At 35.0% G+C, this 18,560-nt stretch overlaps 2 protein-coding genes across 2 annotated transcripts; both read right to left on the bottom strand.

Annotated features, from left to right (window-relative positions):
- Positions 1 to 2,171: 2,171 nt before the first annotated feature.
- Positions 2,172 to 5,392, bottom strand: LOC119983652 (protein LIGHT-DEPENDENT SHORT HYPOCOTYLS 10-like). Its single transcript, XM_038827344.1, has 2 exons — positions 4,671 to 5,392; positions 2,172 to 2,499 (listed from the first exon to the last, which is right to left on the bottom strand). Exon 1 carries the CDS (start codon positions 5,201 to 5,203, stop codon positions 4,688 to 4,690), a length of 516 nt encoding a protein of 171 aa, XP_038683272.1. The 5' UTR covers positions 5,204 to 5,392; the 3' UTR covers positions 2,172 to 2,499; positions 4,671 to 4,687.
- Positions 5,393 to 13,311: 7,919 nt separating this feature from the next.
- On the bottom strand, positions 13,312 to 14,604 carry LOC119983744 (trihelix transcription factor ASIL2-like). Its single transcript, XM_038827469.1, has one exon. It carries the CDS (start codon positions 14,422 to 14,424, stop codon positions 13,495 to 13,497), a length of 930 nt encoding a protein of 309 aa, XP_038683397.1. The 5' UTR covers positions 14,425 to 14,604; the 3' UTR covers positions 13,312 to 13,494.
- Between the last annotated feature and the right edge of the window lie 3,956 nt (positions 14,605 to 18,560).

Below are 18,560 nucleotides of genomic sequence, written 5' to 3'. Positions count from 1 at the left end.
TTAGGCCTTCCCAAACTGAGAGGCCCAGCGGCCCAAGTGAAAACAGGATGGAAGTTCGGAACTGACCCAGTTCACTATTTCCTTAAGGAAACTAAGAGTTGGTTTGATTTGTTTTCTATTTTCTATTTTTCATTTTCATTTTCTGTTTTCATTTCTATTTTCTAAGAGATAGAAAATATGATTGGTTTAAAATACTAAAAAATTGTTTTTATTTTCTATTGATCATATTATTTTTAATTAATTATAATTAAAAAAAATGAAAGAAAGTCTACAAAGAAAAGGCTAAGAAGTCTGAAGATGGAAATGGCTACAAATTCTACACACATATATACATATATGATATATATATATATATAATTATATATATATATATATATATATAATGAAAGAAAGTCTACAAAGAAAAGGCTACAAAGTCTACAGATAGAAATGGCTACAAAGTCTACACACACATATATATAAAATGAAAGAAAGTCTACAAAGAAAAGGCTACAAAGTGTACGCATATATATCACACACCTGCAGCAAAGTCTACAAAGAAAAGCCTAAATAGCAGCTGCGGGAGGAGTTGCACGCACTGACGACGCGCAGCAGAGGAGAGGAAGAGAGTTTCGGAAATAATTGACGGAGAAACAATGGGCTTGTTTGGGAATTCTTTGAGGTGCTGTGAGGTACGGTGTGGTGTTGTGAGTTATAAAACTATGGTGCTGTGAGGTGAGTTGGAACGCAAAAAGTTGTTTGGCGCATCACTTTTAAAACTGTGGTGTGATGTGGTGTTGTGAGGTGCGTTTGGCTTATCTAAATTACGGTTATATTAGATGACTAATAATATTAATATAAAATCACTTAAGGTTTACATTGTACATTAATCTAAAATAAAATAATTGACCTAATTTGATTACGTAGGACAATTCAACATATATTGTAAGCGTTTGAGAGTGCTGTGAGGTGTGGTGAGGTGCTGTGAGGTAAAAAGTTGTAGTGCCGTAAAGTGAGTTAGAACGCAAAAGCTGTTTGACGTGTCACAAAAAACTGTGGTGCTGTGGGGTGTGTTGCAGCTGAACACAGTTGCAACACACTGCCAAACTCATACAATCACTCCGTGTTTTTAGATTTCAGAAAACATTGAAATGCCGTTTTCTATATTTTCAGAAAATGAATCCTCATTTTCTAGGAAATGAAAATGAAAATAGTAAACCAAACATCATTTCTATATTTTCAGAAAATGAAAATAGAAAATACTGAAAAATGCTCAAACCAAACAGTCTCTAATTATCTAATCAAGGAAATTAGACTTTGCGGTTCAAAAAATGGAAAAAAAAAACTGAGAGTTGTGGAATATAAGTTGTTTATCTTTGTACCAACGTAAGTGTTGATAAGTGGCTCGGTTGATAATTGACTAGATTAGGTATATATATGTCAAAAGTTCGATTTCAATGATAAACAAATTTATCAAATGGCATTTAAAGAAAAAGAGTTGTTTATCTTTGTAATTTGCGAATAAAAGATGATATGCGCGCGCACACTCTATATATCATTGTTTTTTTTCCTTCTTTTTTTTTTTTTAATTCGGTGACTTATAAGAAACAATATCTCCATATCTAATAATGCTTGAGACCCCAAAATATGAACCCCGGTTAATGCGAAGTGTTGAATGTTAAGTGTGTCATACGTGTGTTTACAATCAATGATTGTTTCACATGCCACATAGATTTTTGGTAAAACGGAAATCATATTATGACTGGATAAAGCACTACTTCTCCATATCAAAGGGAGGGGTGGTCATTGAGAATATTGCAAATTCATATCAAAGAGAGTATAGCTTTATACCCTAATTGAGCCAAAACCCTAATCTGTTTAACAATTATAACATTTATTTTTGCAAGCAAATAGTTCTAAAATTTGTTATTCTGCATATATATGACTCAAAATCAAAAACTAAGCTAGCAAACATTTAGGGATTATAGTCAAACTTAGTTATATTCATATTCGTGTGTGTGTGTGTGTCTATATATATATACACGTTCATTTTTCCCAAGTGAGATTGAAGACATCCACATGCACAGTACTGTTTTTCTTGAGCAACAATTGATATTAGTTTAATCGCCCCTCTAAATGCAATTTGTGATCTTGCTTCAGGAGCAATGTTCATGGGAATGAAAAAAGCTTTGACATTCGAACTCTTGACTTTAGCGGCATGCCGAAGCCAACGAAATATATATGCAAGTTAAGTTTACTTAATTAATATTTGACATGTGTACATAAATAGGCATAAAATGGTTCAACTTATATATAGCAATACAAAGAGGTTGTAAACCTACTATATATATATATATATATATAGCGAGTTTACAAATTCTCAACTGGAAATGCAGAATGTTTAGACCACCTTGCATGGCTTGAGAGGAAAAACTGCATACTTCTTCAACATATATAATTGATGGTTCCTTCATTTGATTCCTCTTCACCACATGAAAATGAAAAGGCATATGCATGATCCTGCAAGGCAGCATAAACAACATCATTAGCCACCACACCATGTAAGATAATACAATTTGTTAAAGAAAACAGTGGAAATGACTTGACATTTTAAAATGAAGAAGTAGTTCAAAGCAGAGAAGCAGGGGGGAGTTAAGCTGCATAAAACCTCTCAACCCAACCCAGAAGCAGCCAACAACAACAACGACACATGACCCCAACCCGATCAAATGGAACACAAGTAGGAATTTTATATATATATATGTTTGGCTGTGCATGTAACTAAGTCTTCCTCTACTTGTTATGAAACCCTAATGGAATCAGTCAAGAAAACTACTTTTACTTTATCCAGGAATCCAGCTGAGGAGAGGAATCAGTTTTTCAGTACATCAAACCCTAATGTGAAAAGATTAGTTAAGTATGTTTAATCTAAATCCTGCTAGATCTAGCCACAATTCTATAACACAAGATTGTTTCATGCACCACCCACACGCGTACGTTATCTATACAGATTTTATAGCACATCAACAAGTTACAGAAGCTATATGAATAACATAATATATATGTATCACATACTCTCTTTTTTAGATGAGAATCGAATTCAGGATCTCTTGAGTCCGTATGGTTTGGTCACAAAAAAATTCACCAACTAAACTATCCCCAAGTGATTTACGTATCACACACACACGCATATATAAAAGAGTCTCCTAAAAAATCATGAGGCTAGACAATAAGAGGTGATGTGGTAGGGCTATGAGCATAATATATACAGAAAAGGAAGAATGATTGATTAAAGGAAACCATATTAAATTGTCAACTCCAACAGACACAAAGTATATATATATATATATATATATATATGTATATATATGTAGAATAAGCGCTAGGGTTCGTATGATTTGAAGTGTTAATCAAAAGCACTGTCAATAAAAATGGAATATAAACTTGCTGTCCCACAAAATCTCAGACTTGACAACATGAAATCTAATAGGACATCAATAAACGAAGACACAGTCATAGATTTCAAAACTGCCCCCCTGCAAAGATCTTCTGCCCTAAAGAAAAGCCATATCAGTACGTGGGGGTGGGGCATTGCTTCAAATGAGTTTTGTCACAAATTATCAAAGAAAATGATATTAATTAGCATTAATTTATCATCAAAGAGATTCTCAATCATGGCTTTGTTATATATAAATTATAAATTTAAAAGAAAAGATAACAAAAAGCATGCTTGAACATTAAAATACTACTTAACTAAGCAACAAAACCCTAAACCTTGAAGGGTGGTCATGTGATCTCAATCATTTGACTATTTAATTTATATGTGGAGATGAAAAGTAATGTATGATATCTTACTTGACCAGTCATGGGGGAACAAAATCTGCAGAATCTTAAAAGAACTAAAGCTGAGAAACAATTAATTAGCAGGCCAGTAGTGCTAATTCTGCATGATTTCTCCCTCTATTTGCTTGTGTATTATATGACACTACATGTTGTTTATTTTTTTAATCAAGAACCACACCGTACAACTTTGTTATTTCAACATTTGATATCTTTTTAATTGAGAACCACACCGTACAACTTTGTTATTTCAACATTTAATATCGATCTAAATTCGGATCAGACTCGCACATAAAATATTTCTCACATGATGACATGATAAATTGGATCAAACGCAACACTCTGCCACACTGATATTGTTCCCAAATGCGATTTCATCTAATTACAGAGTGTAATTAATCAACTGATTCACATGTCCAGTTATACATAAATTTAATGCCTAAGTTGGCATAACAATGCTTGAATTATATGAACTCAATATTAAAGAAAATTTTCATTATCGGCTATGGAAGTTTAGGGCTCTGGTATAGTACAAGATGCCGATTCTTAAATTATCTATCACAAGTCAATCAAATCTTTCTCAATATTTAATGAGTGGATTCCCAAATCACCCTAGTACGTATACTACAAAATACTTAGTTTGATGTCTAGGGTTATATAAACACAATTTATGACTCAATTACAAACGAATTTTCAAACTCCATTAAATACATAAGAAGTAATTAATTAATTACATGTTTAGTTGTCAGATCAGGAAGAACAATATAACACTTAGATTCAAAAGAAATAGATCATATATATAAATATATATATGTATATAAATAATAAATGAAATTTGTCTTATTAATTACCATATATTAGAACTGGATCAAGAGAAGTGCATTGTGGAGCTTGATTCATCACTTCCTTTGCCTTGATTACCAACTGGTTTCTTCTTCTTCTTCTTGTAAGGAATCCCTCTTGCTTTAGCTTGACAATCTCTCACTTCCCTTAAATAAACCCGAATAGCGCCACTTGCAAAAGGATTAGTCTCTGGTGATCCTCCATTTTCTTCATAGGCAGCTCTAAGCCTTCCAATAAGTGCATCAAGGCTTCCCCAAGCTTGCCTTAAAGGGCAAGTGCACGGTCCGGGCGGATCGGGTTGTCCATAAAACATACAACCTTGTACATGAACCTTAGTCTTCCCAAACTGATCAAGGTACCTTAGGAAATCCAGCACATGATTGCAATTGCACTGAGACAGTGCCACTGGAGGCCTCTGGTTCCTCAAATACTGACCAAAAGTATTCCAATCTCTCCTCTTTTGTGATTCATATCGGCTCGGAGTCGCTGGCTGATCACTTGATTCTTCGGCTATGTCCTTGCCTCTATTACTTGATGACATGGTGTTTTGTAAAGATTGATCGAAGAAGTTCTTGTTTTTCTATATAAGGCAAGAAAATTGGGAAGAAATTAAGAGCTAGGGTGAAAGGAACAGTGGGTTGTGAATAAATTTTAGAGTGGAGGATGAGACGATCATGGTCATCAAGATCACATCACATAGATGAGAGAAGATGTGAAATCTAATGGGGCCATATTAGCTAGAGTTGCTTTATTTGCTTCTCTTTTATTCTATCTCTCTTTTTTTTTAATGGGATGTCCATTAACATTAACTATACGTTTCCCTCCTCTAAACATACAATAATTGTATGTCCCCTTTTGTCAACGTAAGCTAGCCTTTATCATTCATTCATTTCATATATGTATACTCTTTCATTTTCTCTAGTGTCCACACTTATAAAACCTAGTCATAGTCTAGGTTAATTTCTTACTTAGCTTCTTTGCATCCTAATTTGTCTTGTAATTAATCTTGATCTGACATATTTAACCTCGTCATATTATAAATCATAAATGTGTAATATTATGTTTAACGAATCTAACGATATATTTTTTGTCCAATGCTTAACCGAACTAGAGCAGACCCCTCTCACCCTTGTTTATCAGTCAAATTCTATAAGATTTTGTTCTTGTCATTGTTAGTATATCACAACAGCTTCTCCAAAAAAAATAAATTAGTGAACTATATATAATTATTCTTTTATTATTTTTGTCATAATTACTTTTTTTTTTCTGCTTATCAAAAATTACAAGTGTTTTTGTCGTTTTCGTGTAGTAGTATTAGTGTGCACTAAAATGAGTTGCAGTTTGACTGATTATGATGAGGAGACTAGGAATAGTGAAATTTCGTGTATTATATATATATATAGATTATAATATAAATGGATAGATAAGTAGATGTGAATGAGATCTACTGTCGAGATTTTATGTTTGATATAAATATTTATGCATTTGGTTGTCGATATCAAAATGGAATAATATGCATACAAAACCCTAAAATACAAACCCATGAAGCCAGTTCCTCTATAACTCAAAGGTTCAACGTCAGGTTCTTGGAGGCATAATAGCATGCACGCCAAAGATCACTGGCCCCCTTCTTGCTTCCTTTTCTTTTCTTTCTTTGGTGAATGCACCTATTCATGTACATAAATGACATCACATATGTACGTGCAACTGGATTAATTGTGATGCTAAGAAGATGAATATGAAAATGGAAAACTTTGTGGCATGATCTCTTGAATCAGGAATAACAAATTGTGTTTTGGTGATGTGTGTTCCTCGGTATCCCGAAGTATTTTAGTCACATAGGTTATCCGAAGTGACGCCGATTAAGCTATCTTGCGAATTTTTGCTGATCGGTGACATCTTTATTAGCTTAGGTGTTTTCCAGCTTGGTCGTACTATTCAGTCACCTCCTTTTTAGTCTGTTGAGTGATGTGTCAGCAGCTCATTGGAGGAATAATTTTGGTATTATCAAATTATTATGCTAAGAAGTACTTGTAGTGTCTCTCCTCCACACCATCGAGGTCAAAAGTTCTAGGCACGGAGGCGTTGATGGTAGGGCGAACAAAAACCCATCAACAATAATTAATTATAAAAGTATTTATATTATATTATGTGGGTTATGAAGAAATTCAAATTAAATAAAGAAAAAAAAAGGGGGAGAGGTTAGCAGGTGATATGGCAATCAAATCTAGCTAGCAAATGTAGTTGCCTAAAAGTTGGTTAGTCGCCACGATTATTAATTCGGAGAGAGGGATAGGAAACCTGAGCCGTACACGTCAAATTTGATGGAAGAGTTGACAGGCGACTCATCTCATTGGGTCCCACGATGAGGAGATCCGTCGACCGTGACCGTCTGATCATCCATTATTTTCAAACCTATATATAGTGCTGATTAACCCTCAATTTGTTCTTCTTCTTTTTCTTCAAATGAAACTTGATTAATTACACTATTAGCTTTGATTAACCACATGTTTAGAGAAACTTAATGAGGTGGATCATGGAGTCTCACCTAATTATCTTCTCTAATATATATCCTTATATGATTGAGGGTTTAGGACAAGCATATATATATATACACACACAGACACACACACTATGTATTACTTATCGCAAGTAATTGTTGAAATTGTGATGGTTTTTTTTTCATGATATTGGAACTTGTGTATAATATGGGATCCCGAAGTCTCTCTTTTGTCTTCTTTTAATAATCCACACCATACAGATTTACTCTTTGAATTAAATTCAGGCCGTCTGATTTACACGCACACAAATTTCTCATTGAATGACAATGTAAGTTGGGTCAAAACCCAACTGTCCACAAGGGTATTGTCCCCCCTCACCCCCTCCCCCAATGAGTATCGAACTTACAACCTTTTGAATACATATGATTTGGCTCCAAAGAAATTCAATTTGAATCTAATAGTTTGAGAGGTATGCCACATCACATCACATCACATTTTTATTTTTTAATTATTTTTAAAATTTATCTGATTTTTTCTCTATCATTAGATGTAAATTATAGACTCTAATAAATTGCGAAAATCTCAAATCCAGTTAACAAATATAGAGGGAAGAGACTTCTGCTATTCATGGTGAAGGACAGTATTAACTGTCATTTTGTTTGTCCACATTGAAAAAGTTACATACATGAAAGATTCCACCTATAATGTATTATTGTTAATCTCTTGTTCTTTTGTAATCATTTTGCCCTTTTTCATCCAACTTTCTTACAATTATAAGGGGAAGATGCCAGAAACCTGCAATTTGTCTGTGACTTATTTTGGGAAATTAATGATGTCTTTATATATGTCATGTTGATTCCTTGGTCTGCATATATATACACCTTCAACTGCAGTAGCTACTCATTTTGGTTCCCTCACCAAACCCTAGCAAGTATACATAGCAATCGTGATATTGAGACACACAATGTAATGCACAATACTGTTCATGTTGCCTGATAAATTGAACATGGTCTGTTGTTTAGGTGGCAAAAATGAGAGCTCAATTCCAAAATAATACTAACAATATATAATTGTTAGCCTATCAATAAATTTGGAGTCGGTTTGGATTGAGTATAAAGTTTTGTTACTGATATGGTGTTTCTAGAGTTCTTTCCGTCCGAACGGGTTAAGTAGGTGGTGTCTTTTAGGATTGTAACTAAATTCCTATTATTTTGTTTTCTCTAGAAGGGTTAGAGAGATGACAGCTGAGAAAGAGCAAGATATGGAAAATTTTATGGAAAATCTCTTAGGTATAATTGGGTGTTGGGTGTGAGAGAAAATTGAGTGTGTTATTGTATAAATTTTCTATAATTGTCTTTAACAACAATCAACCGTGATTTTTCTCTCATTTTGAAGTTTTCCACATATATTTTTGTATTGAGATTGATTTTATTTTTCAGTTCAATTTTTCTATTATTTGTTAGATATTTCTGTTAAGGAAAATTTTGGATAAATTTTCCAACAATAATATATATATATATATCCTTCTGTCAGAATCTTTCTTTGCTGCCAAGTCCTGCTTTTGTAATATAGTCAACAAGCCATAATTATATGTGATTCAATTAGTACCCGAGTTACACAGCTAAGCAGATCTCTATGATCATGATATTATTCTTTCTGCACACTCACTGCACTTGAATTTCAGATCATTTGAATATTGAATATCATGTTAAATATCCCAACAACAATCGATACCAACTATTGAGATCCCTATTATTATTAATTGAATATTGATTCCATAAAACTTATACTTTGGGAAAAAAATCACTTATTGTTTGCTTTGGAGGAAATCTCTATATACGTAATCACTTGGGTAATAGTCTAATTTGTGAATCTCTTTGGAGCTAAACCATACAGATTTAGGAGATCTTGAGTTCGATTATCGTTGTCGTTGGGCTCTTGCCTAATCTACCCTGTTGTCTGGTGAAAAGTTGTTATGAACATGGATCTGATGCCCGAATTTAGATCCATATTGAATGTTGTAATAGAAAGTTTGTATGGTCTCATTGTTACCCAAAAAAACTCTATATACGTAAGCAGGAGTGAAAGTGTGTGTGTACGTATAATTAATGTCGTGCTACACTTTCATTAGTATTTTCATTAATGTCGGCATTAGCTTATTAATAATGTCCTATTTAATCAGGAACAGCCTCTCTTTCTTTTCTTTTTTTTCCATTACTTGCAGAGATAAAATCAACATGATTCAAACTGAAGCAATTATACGTAGGTTTCAAAGACAGAACGGAAAAGAAAAGAAAGTGAATAAATAAAATTAATTTTGTTGAGGACATAATTGAGAAAATTCTATTCTTGTTTTTTTTTTTCTTCCTTCGATGTTTTCTAGGTTTTTCACTTTGATGCTTTCATCATGCAAGTGTACTATATTTTACTTTTCCAGTATTAATGCTTTCATTTTCTTTTTAATTTTAGAGAATTTGAGAACTTTTGCTGGCTCTAATGTGGAAAAGTTTTGCGAGGGAATTCCTCATAACTATATATTTGCTTAAGTTTCAGTAGCTAACAACCGGCAATCTTCCTTGATTTTCTTGTTTGTGAACTTGTATGTGTATATATATATATATATATATATATATATATATATATATATATATATATATATATATATAATAATTGCATTAGGGAAAGAATAATTGAGTAAATAATGCACAATCGAGAAGATATTAATATTATGATGGCTATATTAAATGTTTAAAAGTATTTTATCTAGATGGTTATCTAGTCTCACATTATCATCATTGTCGTTGTCGTCATTTTATTTTTCTCGGTGATCAGGGATTATAGTCTATTGTTAAATAAAGAAGAAAAAAAAATGAAATTACCGTCTTTTAGAAATTACTATTTATCTTTATAGTGCGGTTACTAATCAAACATCAAGTCTCTGCCAATCTCAACTTTATGTGATGTTTGTCTGATTCTAATTTGCATACCCAGTAACCCAACACGATAAACCTAATTAGTACAAATCAGGTCCAACTTTGGGGTGACAATTGAGATTGTTGATGAAAGGAATCTAATCATATTGCCATCCAAGTATAGTGAAATTCACAAAAGCTAAAACTTGAATCCAATTTTTTAATTATTTTTTGTTCTTTTCCTTTTGGAAAGCACAATGCATTCATCGTCGGCAATATAAGTCGAGCAAGTTACTGTAAAATCATCATTCAAAACCCTAATTACTTCCATTTTCTGATTTTCTGGGTATTAAAAGCAATTAGATTTGTGGAAAGTAGGTTCTTGATAGTTGATACTAATTAATGATTAGGAAAACTATTGAAAATTAGTAAACTGAAATCCATTTCGTAGTATCACAGGCCTTAATTTTGAGATAAAATTAATTTCTCTCGTAATATTTTTTTGTATATATACCATATAATTCGTAAACTGTAATATTTTTTTAGATGAATAGGAACAAAGAAATTTTGAAAATGATATTTGTCCAAGCAACTGAGATTTCAATTATCCCAATTACTGAGGTATATGATCAAAAATTAAACAGCATGAGCCATACACCACAATAAGTGGGATCCTTATTGGTGGGACAAGTAGCACTTATGAAGTTTAGGTTTTGGTGTGTGCATTGTCTTGATCCTAATTCCTACCGACTAAGGAAGGGACAAGCAAGTTAAAAAGACTTTTACTTTCAAATGGGTTGAGTGCTTAAATAGGGCTGTAGGTGTCTGGTGGGTGTGCTTGGTGTAGGACACCTGACCCACAAATCTTTCTTTTTGTTGATAGTGAAAGAGGAGTCTCTCTACTCTATACCCCACAAAACAAAAGGGGCCCCCCTAATATTCTTATCATAATTGGACTACAAATACATAGAGGGTTATTGTTGGTCTGTTGGTGAGAATTAGTATGAATTCTCTCATATGCAACTATGCAAGGACCCCCACCCTCCCTCCCTCCTTAATTCACAAATAGCTATAATTTGGCCTTCATTGATCCTTTCTTTCTTTCTTCTTCTTCTTTCGCTTCACATGGATTAATAATAATTGATGTCCATGGATCACAAAAAGAAATTTCTTTGCTTTTGTTGACTCCAAATGATTGTTAACCATTAATAATTCGGAAGATATTGTAACAAGTTTACAGACCAAATGAATTGTGATGACTAATATCCCATATCGGATTGACATAACCCAACCGAGTGGTATGTAATAAGCAAAGACCTTGCAAATTCTCACATAAGAACGCATTTTCTTAGACAAATGAATTGTGATGACTAATATCCCACATCGAATTGACATAATTCAACCGAGTTGTATAAAAGCAAAAGCCTTGCAACTCTCACATAAGAACGTCTTTTCTAGGTCTAAGAACCCAGAACTGAAGAAGGAATTCGTGCATGCCTATGGTATCCTTGAGTGGGTTTATATATAAACACCTCTTTCATTGTCAATAAGTTCAGCCAGATTTCAAAACGGCCTCAAACTTGCTCAGGCCTAGTATACGGTCAATTTAGCTACTTAACAGCTGCTTGGCTGGCCAGGCCCAAAACACTTCCTATAAAGTTGAAGGACCGTACGCATATATAACTTACTTTCCGAGATGAAAGACCAAGAACATTTTTGTCTGGGGAGATTACTTCCAAAGAAACTCTGCCAATTATACAGTTAACCAAAACAAGCTGTGATAATATATTTGGAATCTAAAGCTCAAGCTAGAGTCTGTCCCATACCTCAAAAAACCAAAATTGATATTTGGCAGGGACCATCCCCTACATCATTTGCCACCGGTAGAGTTCTGCCGTCAAAAGAGAGAAGCTCGGATCAGGAATTGCCAACTAGAACAATGATGTCATAAAGCAAACTGAAACACCAGACCAGAAGTATGACAAGGTTGATTGTGCATGAGAAGCTATACATCTACATATCAAATTAACCACTCGCAAAACCATGATTATGAGTAACTTGATGTATCCCATTTGGTCCTCCCCAAGAGTAAAATCAAAAGCACAAATGAATTCCGAATACAAAGTGTCCAAAGGCCATAAACTTTCGAGATCAACTAGAGGGTTAGAACAACAATTTACTCAAGCGCTCTACGTATAACAGACAAAAACATATCAATGCTCTTCCATTCAAAAAACATATGAAGCTCTTTGTTATTAATAGAATAAGTTTGAATCATCAAATAGGCTCGAAGCAACAAGAAAAGAAGCATTGTACGTGTATCAGACAGACAACATATGAATGGCCTTCCACTTAAAAAACATATGAATGCCTATATCATTAATAAAATCAGTTTCAATCATCAATTAGGCTTGAAGCAACACAAAACGAATCATTACCATACACTTTAAATCAATTAAAGAGTCTTTTTATCAGTATAATATGATCGAGTTTACTAATGTCTACCATGCATAAGTTATCAACTACAGGTGACTTTCAGAATTATTCCATACCAGAAGAGTAGAGTGGATCAAAAACGGCATACCTAAACGAAAAATTTTCTTCCACATTCTAAAATCAAATATTATAATTAGAAAAGCTGAAGTGCCCGACATGAACAGCTCCACAAAGTTAGGGACATTACATCTTGTTCTACTATACATTGTACGGGGGGGAAAAAAAAAAGACAAAGAGATTCATATTACAGAATCGGACGACATGCACTCTGAAACTAATTCCAAGCAGAAAAAAAAAATGGTCAATTTGTCACTGTGGCTTATCAAAGGAAAAAATTCACATTCACAAAATCCCTGATGCATCTACAAGGCTATGGTCTCAATAACCAAGCCCTGATGCATGATGTGAATTTGCAACCTATTAATGAGTTGGAACAATCTACACATTTTGGCAGTCTAAATTCTAAAATATCCACAAAACTCTCCAGAAACAATTTCGACCTACACAAGAATGCTCCCCATTCAAAATTTCAGAAGGTCCCCCAACTCTAAGTACAAAATCGGCTACTGAAAACCTTAACAAGCAAAAGGAAAGAATGAAAGGGAAGACAAAATAAAACCGAAAATTTGAGGATGCACCATAACAAGTTGAAAATGGGCCATTCAGATAAAAAGAAAAAGAAGAACAGGGGTACATGCAAAGCTCACAGACATTAGAATCCACTTAGAAATGGTTGAACCCTGTTTGCACGCACATTCATTTATTTACAATTAAAAGAATCCCTTTTATCCTCAAATTGTATAACAAAAAAAGCAGGAACTCTGAGCCCTCGTCCACTAATACCAAGCCAATCCATCCAAATATCACATATTCAGAACACTAAATAAAGGAAACCAAAGTCAAATATATTGATGAAATCACTATCAAATTCTACGAGAAAACAAAGCCATAATCAGATCATCCGAAATAAAGGTAGAAAGAATCAAAATTTGGTCATGGAGAAGCCTCTCACCGACTCCGTTGTCTCTCTTATGGCGCTTAATCTTCTGAAACTGGACCTGGGCGTCTACAAAGAGCTGCATTCTATGGACCTCCAGTTCCTTAGCAAACAGCATCCTGTGCTTCTCCAACTCTATCATCTGTCTCTGCTTCTCGCTCTCTACTCTCTCGTACATGTCGCCAAGCTTCTCTATAGCTTCTGCAAGCTCCCTGTATCCATCTTTCTTACAATAATCTGTGTCTCGCGTCTTCTCCCTTCTCCGACTTCCTGACCTCGACCCATCGGAACCTTCCGCCTCGATCGCCGCCGCCGCGAAGGCACTAAACGTTGAGGAACTCCGGCGGAAGAGCGAGCCATTGTCAGCCAAGCCCGCAGGAGTTTTCATCTGCGCCGTCCGTTTCTTTGCACCCGATCTTGGACCGACCGGCACCGGAGAAAATGACCACGCCGGCGGGGACGGTCTCCGGTCGGTTGACCGCGTTGAGCTGGCCGGGAAACTAGTCCCTAGGAGATCGTCGAGGCGCGCGAAGAAAGGCCATGGACTGATATACGCTCCGTTGGAGTCAAGAACCCTAGCCTTCTCCGTCTTGTGCTTCTTCTTGAGGGTATCGATGCGGTTCCTGCACTGGACGTCCGTACGGGCGGTCTCATTCGTGGTGACGAGGCCTCTGCGACGGCGGCAACTGCTAACGTAGTTGTTGACGGTGTCGGCGATCTCCTGCCACTGGTTCTGACGGACGTTGCCGCGATTTACGGCGATATAACGTTCTCCCCATGCCTCGATGAGCGTGTGTGTGGCGTCGTCACTCCACAAGTCCTCTCGGAGCGGAAGAGCTCCATTGACGGAGCCCATTAACTGCAACGTCACTGAAGTGGTGGGCTTTAAGTCGCTGATGGTGGTGTCGGTTAGGGTTGGCTACTGGGCTTGTTTGGGTTGCGAATTGCAGGCGTGAGGCGTGCATGTGGTAATCGTCGACGGTGAGGCCCAGGGGGTTTTATGTCTCTGTTTATAAACGGTTTGGCGAGGGCTCAACAGTCAATACGGGGCTCCATCTTATTTTTCAAAAATATAATATAAAACTAATAAGTATGTGTTTCATTTATGTAAAAAATGTTTTTAAATAAATAGTTTTTACTTTGCCTTCTATGATTTTTTTTAACTAAAAACGATATCATAGAAATTTGTTATCTGACATTTGATATGAGCATAAAGCTCGGGAATCTGATATAAGTGTAATCTCGGATCGTCAGGTTCACGGGCATAAGAGTTTTCCACCTAACATCAAGGTAAATTAGACCAAAATTCAACACGTGGCCTTAAAAATATTACTTCTAGTGTTAATATATAGATAAATTTAGTTTCTTACCATCAGTAACGTGTTCTTGGAGAAAAATATCTCGTAGTAACTCCGCAGTTTGGGATGAGTGAACCTTCTGAGAAGGCAAAGTCTTGCGAGTCCAATATATCTACTAGAGTATGACGTTTGTAGAGCAATGATGCTTGCAGTTTGCTTAAAGAATAATACTTGAGATCTCCAAAAAGTGATCTCAAAAGACCCCCCTTAATATAAATGGTTGGAAGTGAAGTGATCGCTACATGTGCGTTTTTAATCCATTGCTATTTTAATATCACATAGATTTTGGGGACTTTTCGAATCATATTTTAAGAGTCTATAACATTGTCCTTTCTAAAAAGGGCCCTCATGGAGAAGTCCAGCCCAAGAGGTCCAATGAATATGGATAAGGTCCATTTATTCATGAGTTTTTCTAGTGTCTTGAATCAGGGCCTTCTATTGTCGCAAGCCAACTCCTTAACAAAGGTTACGTACGTTGGGCTTATATTGGATATCCAATATTGGGCCAGGAGTAACTGAATTGCAAACTTGGGCCTGTCCAATTAAAAATGGTAAAAAAAGTCCACGGGCCACAGCAAAACAAACAAAGTCTAGAAAGCATTATAGAGAGAGAAGAAGACGTACGTATCAGGATTCAGGACTAACACGGACAACTGAGACGTGTAGATTTTTTTCTGATGCAGATTTTGACACGTATTGATAACAGTCATATGTGGCCCACGTGTCCCCAAAATCCTAATCTAAACAGAATCCCGCCCCCGCCTTTGGATAAGAAGGGTAAAGAAAACTAACCAAATGGCCAAAGTTGTTTCCTCTCTCTTTCATTTTCATGGTGAACATTATTACATACAAATGGATATGTTTTTCTTTCTTTTTTTTTTTTTACTACTTATACATTGGTGACTTGTGAGCTCCTTAACTCGATTTTCATTGACAACAATACCTTTGTGTGGCCCAACTTAATTTATCGTCAAGATAAATTTTTGTATACACTAATTTGACGGCCTGAATTTAGATACATATTGGATATCTAAAAGATATGATTAAAAAAATACAAAGGCAAATCATAGTCTACTCAAAGTTTGCCTAAGCAACCATGAAAATAAGCTAGTTTTAATACCTAAATGTACCAAATTTGACTGGTTTTGGGTGACTATTCTACTCAATATATCTGGAGACCTGCAAATCTCTGTGGACAGATGGAACGCTATGGGAATTACATTCGCTGGACTTCAATTCATTATGAGCCAAGTGGGTGACAATTGACAAAAGAACCTTACAAGTCCTAACGTCACTGTTCGGCGAGCCCCACCGTCCTTGTGGCATGAATTCTCAAACTTCATATTTTTTTTAACCAAGAATAACTCCGCAAACGTGCTCTTGACTAAGAAGAACCCAATAAGCGTGTGCTTAAGACAGCCCACTAAATCCAAACTCAAGCTAGAATAGACATGGGCAAACACTTTTGACATGTTAGTTGGGTTGAGACCTAGTGCGATCCACTTAAAATGGCTACTTCAGCTTAAAATCGAACTCTCAATTTTGAGCACGATTCTTTACGCTCTAAATCTAGAGATATAATCAGTTAAGCTATCACCATATTCACTATTCTCTTCCTCACATTTTTGTATATATGTTCTTATCAAATAACACATAGACCACAGAAAGAACTCAAAAAGAATGTGAATACTATATATGCATGGTTTGCAGTATGCAAAGATTATTATTGTAGCGAATGTTATTTTCTCAGTAGTTGGGATCCCTGTTATCCCAATTACTGTTGAGTTGGATGTACATAATTTAAGTAAATTTGTGCGATGCAAATGTCTCACATGAGACACATAAAATCATGTGCGTATAACTTAATAGGTGAGATAACTGGGATATCAATTGATGGGATCCAGATTCCACTTGAGATAGATGTATGTCCCACAAATCGTTATCTATAAGAGCATATTAATATTGTAGGTAAAAAAATAGTCAATTTCATAAGGTAATGAGTGAATCCACAAGTTTCAAAGTCGGCATGCAATGGCAACTGGACAATCAAAGGAGAAGAAGCTTAACAATCACAAACAATATCATTACATCAACTAGAATGAGATTTATTCTAATTAATGTCCCAATCTACAATGCAATAGGTTCGAACCAAAAAAACTTGTAGAGAATTAAACCAATGTACAAGAATAAAAGTCCCCAAAGAAAAAGGTCTCCATATAGACAAATCATAAACCCTAATTTAAAGTCTAAAGTGGAATGAGATTGTGGATAAGAAAGAACAAGTTCCCCATATCATCCAATCATTCCAAAAAGCAGGGAAAAAATAATACAACAAATAAAAAGCATTCTCAAAGCAAAATGGAATAATTTTGATTTTTGTAAATTGAGGGAAAAGAAAAGGAAAAATTATGTTCTTCATCTTATCCATCAAAAATTTTGAAAACAAAACGTATGAGATGGATATTTAATCATAAATGTAGTTTCGTACCGAACTATGTACGAGATGTTACAAATTAACTACAAAATTTGAATATATAAAATATGCGAAAATAAAAGAAAGAAAGAAGATACAAGATATAACGAGGCTTAGCACAACTTGTCTACGTCCTCGAGCGACGAACAACGAAGAATTCCACTAATATGAAGAAAATTACAGAAGAGTTGAGTTCTTGAACTCAAGAACTAACCACCAAATCCATTTCTTTGGACTCTCGCACCTCAAACCCCTCTCTCTAGGACTCCAGGGCTCTGCCTCACGCCCTAGAAAGTCGCGTAACCTTAATTCTTATATGATATATGAAAATACAAGAGAAAGAAACATTAACATATTTTGGATTTCAACTCAAAATTAAACTTAATAGAATTATGATCTAAAAAAACTCCACACAAGAAAGGTTTCCCCCAGCTCATGAGTCTGTCACCGAGAAAATGAAAAGGTCAAGGTCGTGAGTTCAAACCCTGTGACCCTACTTAATTGTACAAAAGAATATCACAAGAAAAAAGGTCTTGAAAGAAAATGACTATACTACTAATGCACCATACCTATGGTTTCAGATTCAATGTACATAAAGAGCCTTCTATATTTAGTAACACCACCAGAAAAATGTTGGTTGATGTAGATTGGGCATAAACCCATCAAATTTGTAAAGAAAAAACAAATTATGTTCTTCATCATATCCATCCAAAATTTTAGAAACAAAACGTATGAGATCGATAATGAATCATCAAATTTAGTTCTCATATCGAATTATGTACTAGATAGGTCTCCCAACATCCCATTCAGACCGCAATCAAGAAATTAAAAAGATCCTGAGTTCAAATCCTGACCTAACTTAATTAATTGCACAAAGAATTGTCACAAGAAGAAGACATTTTGAAAGAAAATGACTGCTAATGCACTATATATAACTCTGGGTCCAGATTCAATGTACATAAAGAGGCTTCTATATTTAGTAACACCACCAGCAAAATGATTGGTTGGTGTAGATTGGGCACAAACCCATCAACTTTGCAAAGAAAAGAAAGTATCTGCGACAAAATTATTTCAACGATTGGAAAGTTGGAATTCTGTGCTGTTAAATGAGTCAGAACCTATCAAGCTGAAGCAGTTACTATCATGGAAGGAAAATACCCT

Source organism: Tripterygium wilfordii, chromosome 18 (genome assembly GCF_013401445.1).
Source record: "Tripterygium wilfordii isolate XIE 37 chromosome 18, ASM1340144v1, whole genome shotgun sequence".
Lineage (NCBI taxonomy): Eukaryota > Viridiplantae > Streptophyta > Magnoliopsida > Celastrales > Celastraceae > Tripterygium > Tripterygium wilfordii.
The sequence above is the reverse complement of the archived record's forward strand: the minus strand, read 5'-3'. Positions and strand labels throughout refer to the sequence as shown.